General features: G+C 39.8%; 1 protein-coding gene across 4 annotated transcripts in view; it reads right to left on the reverse strand.

The window, feature by feature from the left end:
• Positions 1 to 16829: 16829 nt before the first annotated feature.
• Positions 16830 to 26782, reverse strand: part of KNTC1 (kinetochore associated 1) — a 71910-nt gene continuing 61957 nt past the window's right edge. For 2 of the 4 annotated variants that reach the window (XM_070475163.1, XM_070475160.1), the window contains 11 exons: positions 26541 to 26659; positions 26026 to 26161; positions 25260 to 25355; positions 24822 to 24878; positions 23001 to 23055; positions 22616 to 22679; positions 22120 to 22249; positions 20946 to 21035; positions 20330 to 20475; positions 19208 to 19298; positions 16830 to 18120 (listed from right to left, as the gene is read on the reverse strand). In XM_070475163.1, coding sequence (XP_070331264.1) covers positions 18103 to 18120; positions 19208 to 19298; positions 20330 to 20475; positions 20946 to 21035; positions 22120 to 22249; positions 22616 to 22679; positions 23001 to 23055; positions 24822 to 24878; positions 25260 to 25355; positions 26026 to 26161; positions 26541 to 26659 — 1002 coding nt within the window. In that variant the 3' untranslated portion in view covers positions 16830 to 18102. Of the gene's footprint in view, positions 18121 to 19207; positions 19299 to 20329; positions 20476 to 20945; positions 21036 to 22119; positions 22250 to 22615; positions 22680 to 23000; positions 23056 to 24821; positions 24879 to 25259; positions 25356 to 25548; positions 25679 to 26025; positions 26162 to 26540; positions 26660 to 26782 lie in introns of those variants that run through there. The other 2 variants (XM_070475161.1, XM_070475164.1) reach the window with 2 other exon arrangements.

Genomic DNA, 26782 nt, shown 5'->3' on the forward strand with positions numbered 1-26782 from the left:
AGAGACACATAGCGAGGGCCATGCAACCATGGAGACAGACATTGGAGTAATGCTGCCAAAGCCAAAGAACACCTAGCACCACCAAAAGCTGCAAAAGATAAGGAGGAATTTTCCATTAGAGACTTTGGAGGGAGTGTGGTCCTGCTGACACTTTTATTTTGGACCTCTGGCCTCCAGGACTGTGAGAGAATAGGTTTCTGATGTTTTAAAGCACCCAGTTAGTGATCACTGGGTATGGCAGCCCTAGAAAATGAATACAGAGATATTTGGGACAAATTGGAGAGAAACTTGAGAATTCTCTTGATACCTTTTGAGAGACCTAACCAAGGAGGCTCAATGAAGATGATGTGGTGGTATAGCTTGGCCACTGGCTTTCATCCTTCTGGTTCTTTCTTCCTTTCCCTCTTCCATTCAACCCTCACCACTCACATTTTCTTTTTATTCTTGCTAAGCCCAGAAATAAAAATGAAAATATTGAAAAATTCCACCAGTAATCTAGGTTGAACCAAAAGCATGGAACTTGCTGAGAAAAGGCCACCCATTAAGATACTAGCACGTAGAAATCTTTTTCTTTTTTTGGGGGGTGGGGGCAATACTGCAAAGCTTGTGGGATCTTAGTTCCCTGACCAGGGATTGAACCTGGGCCCTTGTCAGTGAGAACGTGGAGTCCTAACCACAGGACCATCAGGGAAGTCCCCAGAATTCCTATCTTTATATGGCAAACCTATGAATGATTGAACTATTACAATCAATGTTGTATACTGTGGCTGTTTAAGAGTCATCTTAGAAAGAGAGATTGAAGCACCAGTATATGCATTCATATCATTTGATGACAAAAGTTTTCCTAGATATTCTGGCTCCATATGACCAAAACCATCACCAACCACAGGGCATGTGATATTACGAGATGGAAAGAAGAGGAAGAAATTTTGTAAATTACCACTTCTTCTTTTGAGGTATGAAACAGAATATGGGTTATGAGTAACATCCTCTGTAGACTTAAAAAATCAAGACTATATAAAGAACGTCGGAAAAAAATAAGTTGGCAATAGTCCTGGCAACATGCCATTTTTCCTGGTTCATTGTATTATTTATTCGAATACAAGGAATATCCTAACACTTCATACATAGATGCATAGTCATATAGACAAGATATTCTCTGAAGTAGTTCCAATTAACTTGGATACTGAGTAAACATCACAGAATAAAGAATGAGAAGGGGGACTTCCCTGGTGGTCCAGTGGTTAAGACTCCACACTTCCATTGCAGGGGTGCAGGTTCAATCCCTGCTTGGAGAACAAAAGATCCCATGTGTCTCAAGGTGCGACCAGAAAGTAAAAACAATAATAAAATAAAAATGAGTGGGAGTTAGCTAGGCAAAGAGGGGATGGGAGCAAAGGCTTGCAATACCATTGGTATGTGTAGAGAATTGCTCCCAGAGACAAGAGTGGGAGTGGAAAAAATCTGATTATATATTTTTTAAAATATTTATTTGGCTGTACCAGGTCTTAGTTGTGGCATGTGGGATCTAGTTCTTTGACCAGGGATCACAGCCTGACCCCCTGCACTGGGAACACAAGTCCCAGTCACTGGACCACCAGGGAAGTTCACTGATCACAGTCTTTTTTTTTTTAATTAATTTATTCTAATTGGAGGCTAATTACTTTACAATATTGTAGTGGTTTTTGCCATATATTGACATGAATCAGCCATGGGTGTACATGTGTCCCCCATCCGGAACCCTCCTCCTACCTCCCTCTCCATCCCATCCCTCAGGAGCATCCCACTGCACTGGCCCTGAGCACCCTTATCTCATGCATCAAACCTGGCCTGGCGATCTGTTTCACATATGGTAACATACATGTTTCAATGCTATTCTCTCCAATCATCCCACCCTCACCTTCTCCCACAGAGTCCAAAAGTCTGTTCTTTACATTTGTGTCTCTTTTGTTGTCTTGCATATAGGTTCATTGTTGCCATCTTTCTAAATTCCATACATATGCATTAATATACTGTATTGGTGTTTTTCTTTCTGACTTACTTCACTCTGTATAATAGGCTCCAGTTTCATCCACCTCATTAGAACTGATTTAAATGCATTCTTTTTAATAGCTGAGTAATATTCCTTTGTGTATATGTACCACAGATTTCTTATCCATTTATCTACTGATGGACATTTAGGTTGCTTCCATGTCCTAGCTATTGTAAACAGTGCTGCAATGAACATTGGGGTATACTTTCAATTCTGATTTCCTCGGTGTGTATGCCCAGAAGTGGGATTGCTGGGTCATATGGCAGTTCTATTTCCAGTTTTTTAAGGAATCTCCACACTGTTCTCCACAGTGCCTGTACTAGTTTGCATTCCCACCAACAGTGTAAGAGGGTTCCCTTCTCTCCACACCCTCTTCAGCATTTATTGTTTGTAGACTTCTTGATAGCAGCCATTCTGACTGGCAGGAGATGGTACCTCATTGTGGTTTTAATTTGCATTTCTCTGATAATGAGTGATGTTGAACATCTTTTCATGTGTTTGTAGTCATCTGTATGTCTTCTTTGGAGAAATGTCTGTTTAGGTCTTTCACCCATTTTTTGATTGGGTCGTTTATTTTTCTGGAATTGAGCTACATGAGCTGCTTGTATATTTTTGAGATTAATTCTTTGTCAGTTGCTTCATTTGCTATTATTTTCTCCCATTCTGAAGGCTGTCTTTTCACCTTGCTTATAGTTTCCTTCGTTGTGCAAAAGCTTTTAAGTTTAATTAGGTCCCATTTGTTTATTTTTGTTTTTATTTCCATTGCTCTGGGAGGTGGGTCATAGAGGATCCTGCTGTGATTTATGTCAGAGAGTGTTTTGCGTATGTTTTCCTCTAGGAGTTTTATAGTTTCTGGCTTTATGTTTAGATCTTTAATCCATTTTGAGTTTATTTTTGTGTATGGTGTTAGAAAGTGTTCTAGTTTCATTCTTTTACAAGTGGTTGACCAGTTTTCCCAGCACCACTTCTTAAAGAGATTGTCTTTTCTCCATTGTATATTCTTGCCTCCTTTGTCAAAGATAAGGTGTCCATAGGTGCGTGGATTTATCTCTGGGCTTTCTATTTTGTTCCATTGATCTATATTTCTGTCTTTGTGCCAGTACCATACTATCTTAATGACTGTAGCTTTGTAGTATAGTCTGAAGTCAGGTAGGTCGATTCCTCCAGTTCCGTTCTTCTTTCTCAAGATTGCTTTGGCTATTTGAAGCTTTTTGTATTTCCATACAAATTGTGAAATTATTTGTTCTAGTTCTGTGAAAAATACCATTGGTAGAAAAATACCATTGGTAGCTTGATAGGGATTGCATTGAATCTATAGATTGCTTTGGGTAGTATTCTCATTTTCACTAGACTGATTCCTCCAATCTATGAACATGGTATATTTCTCCATCTATTTGTGTCACCTTTTCTTTCTTTCATCAGTGTTTTATAGTTTTCTACATATAGGTCTTTTGTTTCTTTAGGTAGACTTATTCCTAAGTATTTTATTCTTTTTGTCACAATGGTGAATGGAATTGTTTCCTTAATTTCTCTTTCTGTTTTCTCATTGTTAGTATATAGGAATGCAAGGAATTTCTGTGTGTTAATTTTATATCCTGCAAATTTACTATAGTCATTGATTACTTCTAGTAATTTTCTGGTGGTGTCTTTAGGGTTTTCTATGTAGAGGATCATGTCATCTGCAAACAGTGAGAGTTTTACTTCTTTTCCCATCTGGATTCCTTTTATTTCTTTTTCTTTTCTGATTGCTGTGGCTAAAACTTCCGAAAACTATGTTGAATGGTAGCAGTGAGAGTGGGCACCCTTGTCTTGTTCCTGACTTTAGGGGAAATGCTTTCAATTTTCACCATTGAGGATAATGTTTGCTGTGGGTTTATTATATATGGTTTTTATTATGTTGAGGTATGTTCCTTCTATTCCTGCTTTCTGGAGGGTTTTTTTTTTATCATAAGTGGATGCTGAATTTTGTCAATGGCTTTCTCTGAATCTATTGAGATAATCATATGGTTTTTATCTTTCAATTTGTTAATGTGGTGTATCACATTGATTGATTTGTGAATACTAAAGAATCCTTGCATCCCTGGGATAAAGCCCACTTGGTCATGATGTATGATCTTTTTAATATGTTGTTGCTTTCTGTTTGCTAGAATTTTGTTAAGGATTTTTACATATATGTTCATCAGTGATACTGGCCTGTAGTTTACATTTTTTGTGGCATCTTTGTCTGGTTTACACATTTGATACTACACTTGATCTTAGCCAAAAGGCCAAAAGGCAATGCCAAAGAATGCTCAAACTACTGCACAGTTGCACTCATCTCACACGCTAGTAAAGTAATGCTCAAAATTCTCCAAGCCAGGCTTCAGCAATACATGAACCGTGAACTTCCAGATTTTCAAGCTGGTTTTAGAAAAGGCAGAGTGTTGGGGTCCTTTAATGGACCGGAACCTGGTGGTCTGGAGTCGACGATGAGAAAATGAGAGAAAGAAAGAGGCTAATATTCTCTGGGTTATGCAGCCAGCCTTCACATTCCAGGGAATCAGCCAGAAAGAGAGAGAGAGAGAGAGAGAGAGAGAGAGAGAGAGAGAGACATGGGGACCCAAGCTTTGATGGAACAAGGGTGCTTTATTGAATTCTGTAAGAGTATATATACCGGTAGCTTCTTTAGATAAAGATCAAGAGACCAGACTTTACAAGTTTACCAAGGAAGCAAGGAGCAATAGAGGCCATAAGGCCAAAAGGCGATCCATATCAAAATAGGGTTGTAAATAGTTACTTTTCACTACATGGAAAAACTAACAAAGGAAATGCATGCATTCCTCAGTCCCGGGAGAGGCTTGCCTCTCTTCTTAATTCCTGAATATTCAGGAATTAATAAGGAACAGAGGATTCATGACAGATCCAAAACAGCACACAGGAAGCCTCCTGTTAAATGCTTCCTGACAGCAGAGGAACCAGAGATCAAATTGCCAACATCTGCTGGATCATCAAAAAAGCAAGAGTTCCAGAAAAGCATCTACTTCTGCTTTATTGACTATGCCAAAGTCTTTGACTGTGTGGATCACAACAAACTGTGGAAAATTCTGAAAGAGATGGGACTACCAGACCACCTGACCTGCCTCCTGAGAAACCTGTATGCACATCAGGAAGCAACAGTTAGAACTGAACACGGAACAACAAACTGGTTCCAAACAGGAAAAGGAGTACGTCAAGACTGTATATTGTCACCCTGCTTATTTAACTTATATGCAGAGTACTCATGAGAAACGCTGGGCTGAAGGAAGCACAAGGTGGAATCAAGACTGCCAGGAGAAAGATCAACAACCTCAGACATGCAGACGACACCACCCTTATGGCAGAAAGTGAAGAAGAACCAAAGAACCTCTTGATGGAAGTGAAAGAGGAGAGTGAAAACATTGACTTAAAGCTCAACATTCAGAAAACTAAGATCATGGCATCTGGTCCCATCGCTTCATGGCAAATAGATGGGGAAACAGAGGAAACAGTGGCTGGCTTTGTTTTTCTGGGCTCCAAAATCACTGCAGATGGTGACTGCAGCCATGAAATTAAAAGACGTTTACTCCTTGGAAGGAAAGTTATGAGCAACCTAGACAGCATATTAAAAAGCAGAGACATCACTTTATCAACAACTGTCTGTCTAGTCAAGGCGGTGGTTTTTCCATTAGTCATGTATGGATGTGAGAGTTGGACTATAAAGAAAGCTGAGCACAGAAGAATTGATGCTTTTGAACTATGGTGTTGGAGAAGACTCTTGAGAGTCCCTTGGACTGCAAGGAGATTCAACCAGTCCATCCTAAAGAAGATCAGTCCTGGGTGTTCACTGGAAGGACTACTGTTGAAGCTGAAACTCCAATACTTTGGCCACCTGATGCAAAGAGCTGACTCACTGGAAAAGACCCTGATGCTGGGAAAGATTGAGGGCAGGAGAAGAGGATGACAGAGGATAAGATTGTTGGATGGTATCACCAACTCAATGGACATGGGTTGGGTGGACTCCAGGAGTTGGTGATGGACAGGGAGGCCTGGCATGCTGTGCTTCATGGGGTCACAAAGAGTTGGACACAACTGAGCGACTGAACTGAACTGTCTGGTTTGGGTATTAGGGTGATGGTGGCCTCATAAAATGAGTTTGGCAGTTTACCTTCCTCTGCAATTTTCTGGAAGAGTTTGAGTAGGATAGATATTAGCTCTTCTCTAAATTTTTGGTAGAATTCACCTGTGAAGCCATCTGGTTCTAGGCTTTTGTTTGTTGGAAGAGTTTTTATTACAGTTTCGATTTCCATGCTTGTGATGGGTCTGTTAAGATTTCCTATTTCTTCCTGGTTCAGTTTTGGAAGGTTATATACTTTTCTAAGAATTCATCCATTTCTTCCAAGTTGTCCATTTTATTGGCATATAGTTGCTGATAGTAGTCTTTTATAATCCTTTGTATTTCTGTGTTGTCGGTTGTGACATTTTCATTTCTACTTTTGTTGATTTGATTCTTCTCCCTTTTTTTCTTGATGAGTTTGGCTAATGGTTTGTCTATTTCATTTATCTTCTCAAAGAACCAGCTTTTAGTTTTGTTGATTTTTGCTATAGTCTCCTTTGTTTCTTTTTCATTTATTTCTGCCCTAATTTTTATGATTTCTTTCCTTCTACTAACCCTGAGGTTCTTCATTTCTTCTTTTTCTAGTTGCTTTAGGTGTAAAGTTAGGTTATTTATTTGAGTTTTCTGTTGTTTCTTGAGGTAAGCTTGTATTGCTATGAACCTTCCCCATAGCACTGCTTTTACTGAATCCCACAGGTTTTGGGTGGTCGTGTTTTTATTTTCATTCATTTCTATACATATTTTGATTCCTTTTTTATCAGAGTCTTACTGATATCTTAAGGATGAGTAAGTCAATATGTGTACATATTGAAAATAACAACAACAACAAAAACCCTAAAAGTATCAAGGTGGCTAAAAAGCTATAGAACATAGCAGTAGTTTTATAATAGCCAAAAGGTGGAAACAACCCAAATTTCCATCAATGGATAAACTAAGTGTGGTCTATCTATAGGGCTTCCTGGGTGGCACTAGTGGTAAAGAATCTGCCTGCCAATGCAGGAGATGTAAGAGAGGCAGTTTTGATCCCTGGGTTGGGAAGATCCCCTGGAAGAGGGCATGGCAACCCACTCCAGTATTCTTGCCTAGAGAATCCCACGGACAGAGGAGCCTGGCAGGCTACTGTCCATAGAGTTGCAAAGAGTCAGACACAACTGAAGCAACTTAGCAGGCATGCACGGTCTATCTATGCAATGGAATATTATTCTACCATAAAAAGGAATAAAGTACTGACACATGTGCTACAACATGGATGAAACTTGTGGCTGCAAAGGCCATATATCATATGATTCCATTTACATATTCAAGTGTCCAGAAGAGGCAAATCCATAGAGAGTAGATTAGCAATTGCTTGGGAGGTGTGGATTGGGAAGGGGTATAGGAAGAGGATAGCTAAAGGGTATGCGGTTTCTTTAGAGGTGATGGAAATGTTCAAAAATTGACTGGTGATACGTGTGCTTAGGTGCTCAGTCGTGTCCAACTCTGCAACCCCATGGATTGTAGCCCACCAGGCTCCTCTGTCCATGGGAATTCTCCAAGCAAGAATACTAGAGTTGGTTGCCATGCCCTCTTGCAGGGAATCTTCCCAACCCAGGGGTTGAACCCAGGTGTCCCACATTGCAGGCAGATTCTTTACCATCTGAGCGATCAGGCAAGACTGTAGTGATAGTTGTATATATTTGTGATGTACTCCAAAGTGTTGAATTGTACACTCTAAATAGGTGAATTGTATGGTATGTGAACTATATCTCAATAAAGCCTTTTTTTCTCAAGCTGTAGGACTACTTACCAAGGGAAAGTCAGTTTAGAGGTTGTATTCTTTGGTACTATGGATGTCAGAAGAGTTCAAAATGAGAAATTTCTCTAGGAATGTCTTTATTCCCTCTAAAAAACACTAAGCCTTGGTTGTTTGAAAAGCACAAGCCCTTGTTTTCTGGTTGTTTTGGGATATTTAAAGAGTTCAGCAATATGTGAACCATAAACTTCCAGATGTTCAAGCTGCTTTTAGAAAAGGCAGCGAAACCAAAGATCAAATTGCCAACATCCGCTGGATCACTGAAAAAGCAAGAGAGTTCCAGAAAAACATCTATTTCTGCTTTATTGACTATGCCAAAGCCTTCAACTGTGTGGATCACAATAAACTGTGGAAAATTCTGAAAGAGATGGGAGTATCAGACCACCTGACTTGCCTCTTGAGAAATCTGTATGCAGGTCAGGAAGCAACAATTAGAACTGGACATGGAACAACAGACTGGCTCCCAATAGGAAAAGGAGTACACCAAGGCTGTATATTGTCACCCTGCTTATTTAACTTATATGCAGAGTACATCATGAGAAACGCTGGGCTGGAAGAAGCACAAGCTGGAATCAAGATTGCCATGAGAAATATCAATAACCTCAGATATGCAGATGACACCACCCTTATGGCAGAAAGTGAAGAGGAACTAAAAAGCCTCTTGATGAAAGTGAAAGAGGAGAGTAAAAAAGTTGGCTTAAAGCTTAACATTCAGAAAACTAAGATCATGGCATCTGGTCCCAGCACCTCATGGGAAATAGATGGGGAGACAGTGGAAACAGTGTCAGACTTTATTTTTTTGGGCTCCCAAATCACTGCAGATGGTGAATGCCGCCATGAAATTAAGACACTTACTCCTTGGAAGGAAAGTTATGACCAACCTAGATAGCATATTAAAAAGCAGAGATATTACTTTGTCAACAAAGGTCCGTCTGGTCAAGGCTATGGTTTTTCCAGTGGTCATGTATGGATGTGAGAGTTGGACTGTGAAGAAAGCTGAGCGCCGAAGAATTGATGCTTTTGAACTATGGTGTTGGAGAAGACTCTTGAAGAGTCCCTTGGACTGCAAGGAGATCCAACCAGTCCATCCTAAAGGAGATCAGTCCTGGGTGTTCATTGGAAGGACTGATGCTGAAGCTGAAACTCCAGTATTTTGGCCACCTCATGCAAAGAGTTGACTCAATGGAAAAGACCCTGCTGCTGGGAGGGACTGGGGGCAGGAGGAGAAGGGAATGACAGAGGATGAGATGGCTGGATGGCATCACCAACTCGATGGGCATGAGTTTGAGTAAGCTCTGGGAGTTGGTGATGGACAGGGAGGCCTGGCATGCTGCGATTCATGGGGTCGCCAAGAGTTGGACACGACTGAGAGACTGAATTGAACTGAGAAGGAAAACAAAAACCCATTGAATAGCTCTTTAATCTTTTCTAGAGTTTATGGTAAGACTTAGCTGTTATGAGTTCAGATTTAGAATCTTATCATGCTTTCCAGTTGAGATCATATAGAATGATGGCCACTGGACTCTGAGATGTACAGATACACTGTGGATTTAACTCATCCATAAATCTCAAGTGGAAAAGCAAGAGGAGATAAACCAGATTGGAAGACAAGATGTTTGTCCTGGCATTTTCTCCCACTTCATCAAGAATATTGTAAGGTCTCCCACTAAGATGGCTAAAATAAAAGGACTGATATACATGCTCCCCAGTGTTCACTGCAGCATTTTTTACAATAGCCAAGACATGGAAGCAACCTAAATGCCCATCAACAAATGAATGGATAAAGAAGATATGGTACAGATACAGGATGGAATGCTACTCAGCCATAAAAAAGAACAAAATAATGCCATTTGTAGCAAACTGGATGACTTAGAGATTATCATACTGAGTGAAGTAAGTCAGACAAAGAAAAATATGATACTGTATGCAGAATCTAATTTTTAAAAATGATACAAATGAGCTTATTTACAGAACAGAAACAGACTTAGCAGTTATCAAAACCAAATTTATGGTTACCAAAGGGGAAATGGGGAGGAGAGGGATAAATCAGGAGCTTGAGATTAACCTATACACATTACTATATATAAGATAGATAAACAACAAGGACCTACTGTATTCCTCAGGGAACTCTATTCAATATTCTTTGATACCATGTATGAGAAAAGGTTCTGAAAAAATGAATATGCATATATGTATAACTGAAACACTTGCTGTACACCTGAAACTAACTCAACAGTGTAAATCAACTAAACTCCAACACAAATTTTAAAAATACATAAAAATAATAAAATTAAAAGGACTGATGATTCCAAGTCTTGTCACAGATGTGGGGTAATCTCTCACACATGGCTAGAGGGAGTGTAGATGGTACAACCACTTTGGCAAGACTATTTGGCAATGTTTACTAAAGTACTTCCATTCCCGGAAACACACCCACTGTCAGTGAGTGTTCTTCTTCTTTTTTTAAATGTTATTTATTTTTTGGGTGTGCTGGGTCTTCATTGCTGCATGGGTTTTTCTCTAGTTGTGGCAAGTGGGGGTTACTCTCTAGCCATCAGGGAAACTCTCAATGAGGGCTTCTGTCCATCAAAAACATGTACAGGAGTACTCAGAGCAGCTTCATTCATAATTGTCAAAAACTGGTAATAACCCAGATATCTGTCAAGAGTAGAATGGGGAACTTCCCTAGTGGAACAGTGGATAATAATCCACCTGCCAGTTCAGGAGATACTGGTTTGATCCCTGGTCCGGGAAGATCCCACATGCCGTGGAGCAACAAAGCCCATGTCCCACAACTACTGAGCCTGTGCTCTGGAGTTCAAGAGCTGCAACTACTGAAGCCTATGGACCCTTGAGCCTACATGTTGCAACTACTGAAGCCTGTGAGCCTAGAGCCTATGTTCTATAAGGTTTAGTTGTTAAATCATGTCTGACTCTTGCGACCCCATGGACTGTAGCCTGCCAGGTCCTCTGCCCATGGGATTCTCCAGGCAATAATACCGGAGTGGGTTGCCGTTTCCTTAGAAGCCAAGAAATGAGAAGCCCGTGCACTTCAGTGAAGAGTAGCCTCTGCTCACCACAACTAGAGAAAGCCCATGCACAGCTATGAAGACCCAGCACAAACAAGAAAAAAAAGCAAGTAGAATGGGTAGGGATGTCCCTGTCAGTCCAGTGGCTAAGACTCCAAGCTGCCAATGCAGAGGGGACCGGGTTTGATCCCTGGTTAGGGAACTAAGATCCCACCTGCTGTCTGGCCAAAAAAGAGAGCAAAATAGATAAATTAAGGTACATTAATACAATAGGATACTCACAAGAATGGAAAAGAATGAACTACTGCTATTGCTATACAAAATAATATAGGTGACTCTTAAAATGCTGAGGAATGAAGTCAGATTCTAGAGTAGATGCTGTAATAGTCCACTTAAAGAAGGTTCAAAACCAGGTCAAATTAATATCTATGATGGTAAAGGTCAGAACAATGGTTATTAATAGGGGAAATATGCTCTACCTAGGAGGGGCACCAGGTAGTCTTCTGGGGTGTTAAAATGTTCTATATTTTGATAAGGATTATCATTGTACAGCTGTAGACATAGGGAAAAAGTAACCAATTTTGATTTATGTGCTTTATTGTATGTAAATTATACCTCAATATTAAGAGTATTGCAAAGTAAAGTTGTCTATGCCAGAGGTTTCCAACGTGGAGTGCGTAGGACAATCCACTGGATATACGGAGAAAGTATTAGAATCTTTTTTTTTTTTCTTTTAAAAAATATTTATTTTTTTGGCTGTGTTGGGCCTTAGTTGTGACACACAGGATCTAGTTCCTTGACCAGGAATCAAACCTAGGCCCCCTGCATTGAGAGTGAGGAGTCTTAGCCACTGGACCACCAGGGAAGTCCCTCTTTGTTTTCTTTTTAAAAATTTAACTATAGTTGACTTACAATATTCTGTTAGTTTCAGGTATATAGCTTTAGGTTTTTTCCCATGATAGGTTATTAGAAGATACTGAATGTGTTCATATTTCATCTTTTCAAAATCTCTACTAAAGGAATATACATTGGGAGTACATATTCAAACGTTTTAACCGAAGGGCATGCCATAGAAAAGTTGGGGGATCACTAGCCTATTATATCTAGGGCACCAGCATTCAACAACTAAAAAGAACCCATTGGTTATCTTAAGCACATCTGTGTGCTTACTTGGCTACTCCCATCTGGACGGACGTGTTCACCCAAACTCTTTGGTCTTATTCTCTTATTTAAAGCTAACTCTGTCAAAAACTACCCAGGGGAGGGGGCCAATGTGCTTACATAAGCACAGCAAGTAGATTCCAAATCTCTGGGCCCCAAAAGAAACAGTACAAAGAAGACTGAATATCTTCCATCTTGTCAGACCAGCTTTTCCATCCTTAAGAAGGGCAAGCAGAGTGCCCCACTAATTAGATTCTTTACTGCAACTAGTCAAAGGAATGGCAATGAGCCACTTCATGCAAAGCTAGAGATAATGAAAGACTGTGCATGAGTCACGAAAATTAAAGTGTCTTTACTTATTTAGTTGTTGCTAAATTTCTCTTTTTGTTATGTGTAATGAGGTGCCTTCATGTGTGCATGTGACCATGAAACATTCAAGGAAGGAATTTTACCCTGAAAAATGGGCAGCCAAAATTTACTTATCTCATACAAACATATTAAAAGTCTCCTACATGAGGCACAGTTCTAAGGTTTGGGGACAAATTAATGAATAGTGAGATGATCAATAGAGAAAGCAACAAAGGTAACTTTTAATAGTTTTGGGAAGGAAGTAAATATGGTTATGGTCTAGCAAGTGACTGGGGAAGGGGAGAGGCTGGCCAGAGAAAAGGGGAGTGGGAACATCGAGGCTAGAAAGGCAGGTGGACTGGATCCATTTGTAAGTCATGGTGTATATGGGCAGGAAATACTGGGCTGCAACTGAGATCCAGTTTTTAAACACTGTGCTCTAAAAAATGTGACCCTGGACTTCCCTGGTGGTGCAGTGGCTAGGACTCTGGGGGGCCTGGGTTCCACCCCTGGTCAGGGAACTACATCGCTAAGAGTTCACATGCTGCAACTAAAGATGCTGCATGCCTCAACAAAGACCTGGTGCAGCCAAATTAAGAAAAAAGAATGTGACCCTCCACAGAGGAGTGCCTTTTCCTGGTAGATCTACTGAGAGAACTGTTTATTTTTTAAAAATTTTTGGCTGCATCAAGCAGCCTGCAGGATCTTAATTCCCTGACCAGGGATCAGACCCACACCCCCTGCAGTGGAAACACAGAGTCTTAACCATTGAACTGCCAGGGAAGTCTTAAAGGAGAACCTTTTTTTTTATAGAAAATCTTCCTAGAAAGTATTGATGAAAAAAATCAATAGTATAAGAAAGAAATGAAAACTTTTACCCCAACCATTCTAAGGATAGGTTGGGAGACGGTGACTCAGACAGCTCTGAGGGCTATTCCAAAGGGGTAAGGGGGAGGTTAGCATATATGTGATTTTCGTGAAGGGGGACATGAAATCTACCAGACATATTGGTAGAAGGTTGTGGTTTGTTACCAGGAACAGACACCATAGTGGGTTTAGTGCTTTTCCAAATACAGGAAGATGCAAGAAATTGGGTTTACAAAATTCTCTCCTGAAAATATCTAACAATCTGAGGGCCAGTTCTGCCAGTTTTCTCAGAGCACAAAGTGCCTCAGCTTGATCTTCGCCCTGAATTCCTTTCAGGGTGTATTATAGGTCAGTGATCACAGCAGTTAATGACTTGATTCTTGTAGAACTGGATGGTGGGCACCATTCTTTATTTTATAACTCCTTTCTTTCAGTCTTAATTGCAGTCAAGGTTTGGAGGTATTTTGTGACCAGTTTGTCCCACGACGCTAGGAATGTTCATTTCCAGGTCAGGTGCGGATTTCATTGATGGGCTTTTTTCTTTTTTAGGGAGTGGGGGGCTGTGTTATTACTGGACTTGGAAAAGGAAATGACAACCTGCTCCAATATTCTTGCCTGGAGAATTCCATGGACAGAGGAGCCTGGTGGGCTACAGTCCACGGGGTCACAAACAGTCAGACATGACTGAGCGTGCATACACACAAACACACACGTTACTGGACTAGGCCCTATTAACTATAACCAAAGGCTTCTGGACTACCTGTCTTACTGATCTGCTATGGTCTAGAAAATGGTTCTTTCCTGTTGCTTCTTTCCATATCTAAAGGTACACTATTACAATCATTGATCTTATAGAACAATATTATCCATCATCTCAAAGTCACCTAGTCGTCATTTAATTTATCTGAGAACCAGTCACACATTTGGCCATGCAAGAAACAATAATCTTGTGAATTAGGCAGAATACATGTAATATAGCTAGTAACATCAATAAGGTCATAAGTATTTAAGCTAAGAACTTCCATTAGGTGTGGCCCAGTATCTTCCCAGGTTGTCTGACCAGTCTGTACTGAACCAATCATTATTAAGGAAACCAATATTTTGGCATTTTACATAGCACTCACTAAAGGTACCTGCACAAACAATGTGAGTGATGGGTCATCACGCACTTTATAGGACTGAGAAGGGAATGGTATCTTCCAGTTACACGGCTAGTGCCAGAAGAAAAACTGGGTTTTATGGCTGAGCGGGTATTTCTGCCATAGGGGAGGTCTGGTTAATGCATAATGCAGACACACGGTGCATACTGCAGGGGAGGGAGGAGGCCAACACAAGCAGATAAAGTTTTGTTTCAATATTTTTTGTCTTAAAATGTAATTTTTGGGGTAGTACTACATGGGCATATGGGGATCTTAAGTCTCAGACCAGGGATCAAACCAGCACCCCCTACAGTGGAAGCATGCAGTCTTAATCACTGGACCACCAGGAAGTCCCAGAATATAAATTTTTAAAATTTCATCAAGATCTTTGTTGACATGCCTGGTGGTGCAGTGGATAAGTCTGCCTGCCAGTGTGGGGGACACGGGTTCGATCCTTGGTCTGGGAGAATCCACGTGCCTTGGAGCAATTAAGCCTGTATGCTACAACTACTGAGCCCATGAGCTCTCAGGCCCATGAGCCACACCTACTGAGCCTGAGTTTTTAGAATATGCTTAGGGAAGGGGATGGAGAATGGCTGTATGGAGACAAGTGGAAAATAAAAATGGTCATGGCTAATAAAAATACAATAAATATAATAACAAAAAAGATCCTAGCTAATTATGTATTTGAACTTAAATTCAAATATATTTATATAGCAAAAAACTACTTCATTGGTATATTAAAAGCTAACCTGTGGGCTCTGGTGGTCTAGTGGTTAAGAAACCGCCTGATGATTCAAGGGCCATGGGGGTTTGATACCTAGTCTTGGAAGATTCCACATGCAGAGGAGTAACTAAGCCCCTGCATCACAACTACTGAGCCTGTGTGCCTAGAGCCTGTGCTAGGCTAGGCTAGGTCTATTCTGCAAGAATAGACCCTGCTCGCCTCAACCAGAGAAAGCCCGACTGCAGCAACGAAGACCCACCACAGCTGAAAAAATAAAATAATCTTACCCCCCCAAAAAAGCTAACCTGCTACCTATCAGAACTTGTGTGCATGTCTATTCCATCTCCCACCAATTTATTTGATATGCTTCCTAATCTAAAATTATTTTATTGTATTGAGGGATAACTGACATGTAATACTAGTTTCAGGTGTACATAATTCAATATTTGTATATATGATGACATGATCACCACAATGAATCTAGCTAACATACAGAACTTTACTCTGAACAATGAAACCAGTGTTGAGATGGAGAAAGAAATCCTTTCTAGCCCAGCTTGAGTCCAGGAAGTGCAGGTGTCCCCAACCCCCTGGGCCATGGACCAGTACTGGTTGGTGCCCTGTTAAGAACTGGGCCACAGAGCAGGAGGTGAGCAGCAGGTGAGCAAGTGGAGCTTCATCTATATTTACTGCCACTCCCTATTGCTTGCATCACTGCTTGAGCTCAAGAAAACAAGCTCAGGGCTCCCACTGATTCTGCATTATAGTAAGCTATGTAATTATTTCATTATACATCACAATGTCATAATAATAAACTGCACAATAAATGTAATGTGCTTGAATCATCCCGAAACCACCCCCACCCCCTGACCCCCGTTTGTGGAAAAACTATCTTCCACAAAACCGGCCCCAAAAAGGTTGGGGACTGCTGATAAAGTGGAAACGGTCATTTCCATTTGCTACGTTCTAGTGCCACCACGTGACCCTTTTGTTCCTTGCACATTTATGCCCAAGAGTAAAAATCACAGGCTCTACTTGTGAGCTCAACCTTATAATTACAGTTTAAGGATTAATCACATAGATGCTAAATAAATACAAACGTAAATACCAAGAAACTATTTTCACTGATCAAATTAGCAAAAAGTTTTAAAAAGAAAAACTGCCCATCTTTTGGGAGGATGAAGTAAAGGTGACATTGTTTCTGGTAGGAATAGGGTTTCGTGAAGACTGTTGGAAATGCATGCAGTTTGGCAATTTGCATCTAGTCTTTACAATGTCCTGCGTTCCCTTTGATCTGGTAAATATGTTCCTGGGAATGTATAATAAGGAAGTAACTCCAAAAATATGAAAGAAGCTTTGTGAAACATACTGATGTAAAAAGTCCAGAAGATAGTAAGTGGTGGACCATCTAATAAACCTGCAGCCAAGAGGTACACAAATGAGGGGATTAAGGCTTTGGGACATTATATAACTCATCTAGGATCACACAGCTAGTAGGTGATGGAGCCAGGGGGGGTCAAACCCAGACTTGTTATTTATCCAAAACCCGTGTTTTTAATTATATTACATTGACTTTCCTATACAGAAATATTTTTCTCCACAAGCCAAACAAAGGCAAATGAATTCTAGTATTATCAGCTTCAGTTTATTCACAAGTAGAACCAAAAGAGGTGTGATTAACATTTCTGTGTGCTGGGTACTGCTGCAGGTTTTTAGCTTCACGCAGCCCTTCCAGCCAGCTTCCTTCCTGTCCTGCCAGGGGCTTACAGCCTGCAGCCTTCATCTCTCAGGCTCCTTGCCAGATGGCTTCTGTTTAGCTCTGTCATTTCTTGGCATAGGCACGGGAATTAGAAGGTTGCTGAAAGCAAAATGCTGCTTTTTTTGCCCCCCTATTGGAGGGGGCTTGGCAGTGAAGCACTAGTGGAGGATGACCAAGGGCTGCGTGGGCAGCAGTGCCAGGGGGAGGAGGCTCAGTCTCTGGAACAGCGGCACCCTGGCTCAGAGCCAAAGCAGCAGTTTTTTTTTTTTTTTTTTCCCCACTTTATGTGCTGCTGTGGGATCTTAGTTCCTGAACCAGGGATGGAAGCCAAGCCCCCTGCATGGGAAGCGTTGAGTCTTCACACTGGACTGCCAGGGAAGTCCCCAAAGGCACGTTCTGATATTAGGCTAATAGCCCATTCCCTTCGGCTTCTCCAGTGCCCCTTCTTCATCTCCCTTTTGCCTTCAGTCCACTTGACACCTCTGTAATCAGTTCCTGACACTCAATCCTTCTCTGCTTCAACTATCTAGAGTGGTTTCTGTACATCTGGCTGGCCACTGACGGATACACGCAGCAGCAAAGATTATAGACATATTTACTCGAATGACGTTAAAAAGACTGATATTCTGGGACTTCTCTGATGGTCCAGTGGTTAAGACTTCACCTTCCAATGCAGGCGACACAGGTTTGATCCCTGGTCGGGGAGCTAAGATCCCACATGCCTTGTGGCCAAGAAACCAAAACATAAAACAGAAACAATATTGTGACAAATTCAATAAAGACTTAAAAAAAAAAGAGAGAGACTGATATTCTTACCTACATAAGTGGAAGAGACAGGATGTAAGCAGCTGCTTTACTTATGGGGAGAGCAAAATACTTTTCTTCATACAGAGTACCAAAAAACTGATAGAGTCTCTACAAGTTATGCACGTAACTGGCAAGGAAAAGATTTATTAATTTGGGACATTTTGTTTATGAGGCAGTTCTGCTGTTATTAAGCATCTTAGTTATTACTTCTTGGGGAATATTTGACAATAGCTATTGCACACATATTGCACAATTTAAAAACTGTAATAAATAGTGTCAGTTATTAACAGATTCCAAACTTCTTGTTCTTCTTGAAAAAAGTTTGATCTATTAGGATCCATTAAACATCTAAATGGAAAGAAACACAAGCATTTTTATGAGTGTCAGTGTTTTAAATAGAAAATCATTTGACAAACTACAGGAAAGACTTAACTATACTGCTAAAAATCTATGTATGAGATTATTTTGCATTTTAGACAACTATGATCGGAGAAAAACAGATACATTTTAAGGGCCACAAACCTGTCTCCTGAATCAACACTCTCCCTTTTTGAAAAAAGTAATCTTATGCCATTGATCACAACAGACTGGAAATGAACAAAGGAAGTTACTAATGGATGTTAACAAGATGTAGGCTAAATATTTTAATATGCTTGATCTGGACTAAGGGAAGAAAAAACCACAATAACCTAATTATGTTTACCAAAACTAACAAAACACGATCAAAATGAAAAATTTTACTTTATACTTAAGTTCAGAACAAGAGTAAAAATTAGTTATGTGCTGTTTTCATACACAGAAGCATTTGGAAGAATGCATACCAACATGTTAACAAGGATCTTATCTCTGGTTACTGAAATTTCAAAGGATCAGTTTTTTTGTTATTATTATTTTTTCTCCTCCAGATTTTTGTTTTTCTATACTGGACATATGTATCTTAGCTAATTAAAGAAAAAGAAATAAAGGTGATGGAAACTCCAGCACAACATTAATCAATGTGCTTTGCAATTTAGTTTGGTGGTCCAGTGGTTAGGACTCTGCACTTGCACTGCCGTGGGCCCAGGTTCAGGCCCCTGGTGGGGAACTAAGATCCCACAAGCTTCAAGGTACAGCCAAATAAGTAAATACAATAAAACTTGGTTTGTCACCTGCCCCTGTATTAAAAACAAGACTCCACAAGGAGTTGTGATTCTTGAAAGCACCTGAGAGGCTGGGAGGGCCAGATCTGAAAACTGCACGCCACTCAGGTACAGCAACTGGCTTGAGGCCACACAGCTGCTGAGTCTGGGATTCTCTCATACACAAAGTGAAATGTAAAAACACATGCAGTTGCACATAAAAACTCATTTATCTCCAGAACCGGCTGGCTCAATATCAAGACCCTAGAAATAGAAATGGTGTCAGGTTAAAACCCAGTAACTTGGGCCAGATTTACCTTCAGAGTTTCACAGGGAGTGGTGCCTGGTGGTATGGGCTTCCCACAATGCTTGTAATATTCAGTTATAAAGACTGAAGCGTCATCTAAACTATGAAATAAGAAGAAGAAGGGCATGAGGAAAATGTGGGGGTGATGTGTAGGTCTGCCATCTCGACTGTGGCAATGGCTTCACAGGTGTACACAAGCTTTACCAAATGACATACCTAAAGTATGTGCAGCTTAGTATATGTATCAACGTTACCTCAAAAATATTACTGTTCATAAATGACAACCTGCAATTATGGCTGGATCACAAGTGGTAAACAAGCAGAAAGAAATCCATGGCATGGGACTTCCCTGGTGATCTAGTGGCTTAGACTCCATGCTCCCAATGCAGGGAACCAGGGTCTGATCCCTGGAAAGGGAATTAAGATCCCACAGGCTGATCCTGCATGCCACAGCTAAAGATCCCACATGCTGCAACTAAGACCTGGTGCAGCCAAATAAAAAAAAAAATAAAAATTTAAAAAAGAAAAGAAAAAGAAATCTATGGCGTGATACTGAGAAAGAGACACTTCCCAGGGATCAGCACAGTTAGACCAAACAAATGTAGGGATGGATCTGGAAATATTTCAGTCCCGATTGAGCTTTCTCTTTCTTCAGTGCCAACTCATTTTGCCCTTCGTTTTAATTTCCAAATCTGCACCCAACACCATCCCAAGGAATATTATTTCTAAACTTGTGGGTACTGGAAAATTAGATACGCTTAGAAAAAATGATGTTGTATACAGTTGTCGATGCCTCTAGTCAAACATCTAAGGAATAAAGTTGTAATGTGGGGTTTTAGAAGGACTGTGAGATGCCTATTTTGGGATTTCAGGCAGCTTGATTAATTGTCTGATTTCAAGTTCATGTTCCAAGAGAATGGGTTACAAAACAGCTGCTTCTGAGTATGTGTTAGCAGTATGGTATGCATAATGTAGTGATGCTACAGTTTAATATTCAGAGCCTTTAATTACAACCAAATAGCTTCACAATTATTTGGTATCTTCCTCCAAAGTAAAGATAAATTTTAGTATATTCTACATTAAGTTGTTTTTTTTACACTAAGTTGTTTTTTAAAAAAATTTATCAACTTACCTCAACTCATCTGCCAAATAGTTTACAAGTTCAGTGATGTTGTTGGTATTCATCATGTGTGATTTCAACACTGGGAAGTATTTTGTCTTTGCCAAAATCCCAAACTCTTTCTTATCTATGATATTTTTCAGCACCAGACTTCTAATCTATAGAATAACAGGTATCATAATCAAAATGTGTTAAATGCCACGTTGTCTCCTTCAATACCAAAGCATTTCTGACAATTAGATCTTAAATTATCACTGCATAGTGACTAAGCCTTCCTTGTGAGGGGGTGCGCTGGCGGGGGACTGCTTTGGCCCATTTCAGCATACAGTGAATAAATTAAAAGTTATTGTTGTTAAGCACTTCGGGATTTTTTTTGAGGAAAATCTGTTCATCATAGTGACAAGCATTGAAGGCTACAGATTTTCCACTGTGCACAGAAGTAAACAGGACACCCAGGGTTTTTGATTTTTAAAAATTTACTGAGGCTTTAATGAAAGCGACATTAATTGTATATATTAACAAACAGATGGAGATGGTGAGTTTTCAGCTTAATCTTGGTTTGGGGGAAATTGATTACCTCCTAATAACAAATTTTTCATAACAAAAGGGAGAGGAAACTGCCACTTACTTGATGTGAAAACGCTGCCAACTGGCCAGTATTCATATGCTCCTCTAACTGCTGTAAAATGATCTGAGGGTCACACGAGCCCAGAAAATTCTGGAGAAAAAAAAAAATCAAAACGTAATTAATAGAAAAGTATAATCACTACTAATTTCTGTCAAATCTGGAAGGTTTTCATATTTACATTTGAAATATCTTAAAGTGAATCTAGTACAGAAAAAAGACCGCCTCTATCAACAACAACAACAAAATTACTGAAGTAAGGAAAAAGCATTTTACAAATACCCATTTCAACAACAAAGAGCTGTTTAATAAACATTTTGTTATCCTAAGTGCCAGAAGGAATCTATTTAAATACTAAAACTCTGAAAAGCATCAACAGATGAGTTTAAGACTAGTCAAAAGAGAACAAAGTCAAGGACAGGCACATATGGCTTTGAAAAAAAAAATGAAACGAATAGAGCAAGTGATAAATAAAAAATACGTGTGTTCATTTATATAGATCTTTATGAACTGGCTTATCTGCCCATGGGGAAATCATTGTAAAACAGTTCAAAATGCTTTGTTCTATTTATTCTATAGTATAAAGGGGATGGGAGCTATTTTTAAAAGTTCTGTCCTCAGAATGCTCATGGTGCCTTTGTTAGACACCCACACACAACCTGACTTTTCTAGTTTCCACGACTAATCACCAAGTCAAGCTGCAAGCAAGCCATCTTCCTCTGGTTTGTTTTTGTTGCCACCACCCTCCTTTGGGCACTTACCCCCTCAAGCTTCCCTGGCCTAGTCACGAGGCTGTTGTACATGCATCGAGTGAGATGAATTTCTAACCAAATGCAAGAGCTTCCTAGAAGTTTTACTTCTTGCTCCCTCTCTCTCCTGATCAAGCCCAGGTGGATTACTTCCTTCTAAATACCGCCAGAGCATTTCACTTTGCACTTGCAGGAAAATTCACTGTTCTCTACTGATAGAGAATGAGGTCCAAACTCCTCTTAAGGCTTTCTAAGATGAGTCTTCATCTATCTCTCAGTCGTACCTCCCACTAGGCCCCGACACAAACTTTCTATCCTACCCATGCTTTACAGCTTTGATGAAAAGAAAGTGCAATCTTTGGCAGGGGACATGCAATGTGAGACCTTCCACCTCCTTGGCAGCCCCAGATGAGTAATTTGCCAGATACCTTTATTTCCTGGTGCCTTTTTTCTGAGTGGGGCATGAGCATTAGACACGCTAATGCAAAAGCCGGAAGCTCTAACTGGACATACTGTCTGGCCACTCTGATCATGTCGAGATCATCTGAAATTGGACATCTTCAAGAGAGCATGTTAATTAGTTAATAACCTGTCGGATTCAAGTCTATACATGTCAGGCGACAAATACTTAGAAGACTCAAAATCTATGACATAACTATATGGTTTACAGTAGTCACAAAAGGTACTCTATATTTACATTAAAACTAGGTACAAATTTTAGAGAATGTGTACTGAATATAAGTTCATTAGCTGCACTGCACAAAGAAAGTAGACACTGTAAAAATAATAGAGATATTTTATTTTCAATCTAGTGGTGTGCTTAACTTCTGAGGAAAAAGGCATTACTCATAAGGTACGTTTATTAGAAAGGAATTTTATAAGCAACGAATTTGATTTAGGGGGTAGGAAAAATATTTTACTTACTCTAGAACAGCAATGAGACTCTCACAACAATCTGACAGCTGACTGGGGCTTAAAGGACAAGAGGCTGAAAATAAAAAGCAACAATGTGTTTAGGAACTTCCCTGGTGGTCCACTGGTTAAGACTTTGCCTTCCAATGCAGGCGACACAGGTTTGAACCCTGGTTGGGGAGCTAAGATCCCACAGGCCTTGTGGCTAAAAAACCAAAATATAAAAAACAGAAGCAATATTGTAACAAATTCAAGAAAGACTTTAAAAATGGTCCACAATGAAAAAAAAAAAAAAACCACAAAAAAACACACAAAGAAACCAAAACAAACCCAATAACCTGTCTATATACAAAACTATAAAATGCAACTGTCAACATTTCAGGGCACAGAAAAATACCTGAAAGCAGCGGTATCTGAACCACACACTGCCAAGCTCTGCTGAAGTAGGGAACCTGTGGAAACACGAGTATTAAAGAACTCATGTCTTGGATCTTATGAACTCTGTTTTGCAGTCACAGAACTATATACATTTAGAGCTTATATTCTTGATGTTAAGACCAAAATCTTAAGTTGCTAGCTCCCTGTTCTAGATCATCAAGATTCCAGAATATTCCTCATACTATATATTTTAGGATATTAACACATAATCCTGGCTGATTTATTATTATTGTTTTTTGCTCTGCAAAATACCCTCATTTATATTTAAAAAAACTGAAATATAGTTGATTTACAATATTAGTTTTAGGTATGCAACATAGTGACTGAGTATTTTTACAGATTATTCTCCACTAAAGATTATAAGATAATGGTTATAATTCCCTATGCTATGTAATATGCCCATGCTGGTTATCTATTTTTATTTACTTATTTTGGCTGTACTGGGTCTTAGATGCATAATGAGAGATCTTTGATCTTCACTGTGCATGTGAACTCTTAGTTGTGGCATTTAGTTCCCTGACTGGGGATTGAACCAGGGCCCTCTGCATTGGAAGTGCAGTCTTAGCCACTAGATCACAAAGGAAGTCCTGCTTATCTGTTTTATACATAGTAGTTCTATCTCTTAATCCTATATCCTTAATTTGCCACTCCCCATTTCTCTCTGGTAATCACTTCTTTGTATTCTCTGTGAGTCTGTGAATATACTAAAAGCCACTTAATTGTATACTTTAAAAGGGTAAATTTTACGTGTGAATTATATCTCGATAAAAAAGATCTAAAAAAAAAAAAAAAAGAGAGATCTATATGTGTTGATAGGAAACAATCTCCAAGATACCATCGTTACATGGAAAAAAACATTTATATGTAATGTGATTTAATTTATATGTACAAAAATGAATACACACACAATATACACATGCATGTATACATACACCTGCTTATATGATAATAGGAAAACTCTAGAAGAGAACAAAGGAAACTGTCAACAGTAGTCACTCCTGGAGAGATTATGAAGGGAAGTGGTAAAGGAAAATTTTCATATTTTACTCAGCATATGTTCTAAGTTATTAAACTAAGAATAAAATATATATTTCTGGCGGGCTACAGTCCATAGTGTCACAAAGAGTCAGACATGACTGGACTGAAGTGACTCAGCACTCACATACTATATATGTATTACATATATGTATAGTGATTGTGCATGTGAACAACACGTGAAATTCAGAAAAGATGACTATGACAGGGTTTCTGACTTTAGGAATCTTCAAAGTCCAAGATGGGCAGTCACATGTGTGATTAAAATAATTTATACCAGGACTTCCCTGGTGTCTGGTAGTTAAGAATCCACTTTGCAATGCAAGGGACAGGGGTTCTATCTCTTATCAGGAAACTAAGATCCCACATGCTGAAGGGTAACTAAGCCCAAATGCCACAACTATTGAGCCCAAACGCCGCAATGAAGACCTGATGCAGTCAAATAAATAAGTAAATGAATGTTTTAAAAAAAATTATACCATGACAGGTGTTATAGCTGAGCCCATGTGTTTTAAGAGCATAAATGGAGATGTGATTCATGAGGCCTAGAGGGCTGGGGGAAGTGATGTCTTGGGGAAGGCAAAGTCCGAGCTGAGTATTCCGGGTCCAGGCACCATTTTAATGGAATAGCACCCTGCAGCTTCACTGAGGAACTGACTACTTAATCTAGGGTACCTGTGAGTCACAAGGTCAGTGAGTCTAAAGATTAAATTCTATAAAATTTATTTTAGAAAAAACTACATACCTGCCATAGAGGATAGATGCTAGAAATGGCTGTTAAAACCTTCCTTAGATAAGGAATCTGAAAAAATGAAACAGAAAATTTCTGAAGATTACCCAAATGGAAAATTTCAAAGTCCAATCTAGGAGTCTGAAACTTTCACAAAGAGTATCAGGAGACTGTATCTTCTCTGAGGATCACCAGAGAAGGTCACCTATAAATCCACAAACATCAAAAGACACCAGGGACTCTTCTGTTTGTTTCGAATGAAATTTATGTCAGTTTTGAGATTGCACTTTCTCTGGCCTCACGCCACATTCTTTAAGTTGGGCATGAACCCAATGAGAGTGAACATTTTCCACATACATCTGTTCAATAACAAGTATCAGTGCAAAATGTTTAGGAGATGCTGCACAAAATCTTTACAATACACTGCAGTCTAGGGCACTGAGTTTTACTTACCATATTGAAGCCAAGAAGCTTTTGCAAGAGTCCATTCCAAAGCTGCAGGTCATAGATTTTGTATTCTAAACAAAGTTCAGTCACCAACTTTACTGCCTGAAGCAGGGAAAAAAAAATCATACTGTTTCAAGACACCAGTAAATTCAACCATCTTTGGAAAAGGTAGGATAGCTGAAGACAAAATATGCTTTCAGCCAACCTGTGTCTACTGCCTAATTTCAATGAAGTCCCTCATCTGTCTAGGGAAAGAAAAAAAAATTATTTTTCTTTCTCGAAATTATGGACTCACAAACAGCATCTCAGGCTCCTCTTCCTCCTCCCCTCTTTGTTTCTTGTGTCCTAGAACAGTTTGCCTGTTGGCCCCATATCCTTCCTGCCCTGGGTTCCAGCTGCCTCAGAGACTGAACTCCCACTGGTAACTAGAAGGAAGAGGAACAAAACTTCCTGCACAAGGACAGTCTGTCTAGATGAGGACAGACAGGCTTGGGGAGGGATTAAAAAAGTGTTTCCCCCCCACCTTGCCCTGATAGGAAGGGATGGCTTCAGGCCTTAGGCTTTTGGGAGAGAGGTAAGGCGGCTTCCAAGTTGCCGTGTTACCTGCCAGGAGAGGAAAACAGGAAAGCTCTCAGAGCAGCAGACCTGTTCAGGAATCAAAGGTTTCTTTGGATCTGTCTTTCAGGGATCTGAGTGGTGGCAGGCAGCCAAGTGAGGGCAACAGCATCTGAGAGGATGGAGGCCGCCACCACAGCTAACTCAGTGTACATACCATGGATTCGTGGCTGTGGTTTTTCCAAAGACCCTTAATCATTCCTTCTTTAGGGCTGTTGCAAAATAATTCATACGTGATGGGGATATTCAGCGCCTCAAATGATGCCAGAAAAGTTATACATTTCAAGTAAGATCTGGAAAACAGAGGCAGGAAATAGGAATCTCCTCATTAGCCACATGTATGTTTAAAATGAAAAGCCAACACTTAGAAATACTGGACTGGTCTATTACATGTCTGTTTTAGGCTTCTAAGATATAGTCAAGAAATACTAGAAAGAAATCAACTGGAGGAAGATGAAAAAAACACTCAGTTTCTAAACGTCTCAAAGATTCGAGAGAAATAAGATGTTCTTCAGGGCCTGTCTCCTCTCTGCCAGAACAAGGACACTCAAGGCAAGAGCAACTTGTTGACACAGCCCTTCTAACGTAATCTTCCGAACTAAGAGGCTTAAAAGTTATGGTTCCAAAGAGTGACCTGTTTTCTATTAATATAATTTAAAAAACTCCACTTACTTCACTTCTTCGATGGATTTTTTGAAGAGAGATTCTATAGTTTCCTTGTCAGCCAAATAGAGGAGACACTGCAGGGCTCGAGTTCTGTGGGCGAACGTGAGCTGGTGCATCCTGAGCGTCTGTAAGACCAGAAGAGGTTTCAGAGCTGCACCCGTGGGTTTCAGTTGGGTAACTGAGTTTCAATCTAGGTGACATGAGCCATGTTGGTTTTTAAAAGATTAAAGCCAGGAATTCTCTGGAAG

The sequence above is a fragment of the Odocoileus virginianus genome, chromosome 12, assembly GCF_023699985.2.
Source record: "Odocoileus virginianus isolate 20LAN1187 ecotype Illinois chromosome 12, Ovbor_1.2, whole genome shotgun sequence".
Taxonomy (NCBI): domain Eukaryota; kingdom Metazoa; phylum Chordata; class Mammalia; order Artiodactyla; family Cervidae; genus Odocoileus; species Odocoileus virginianus.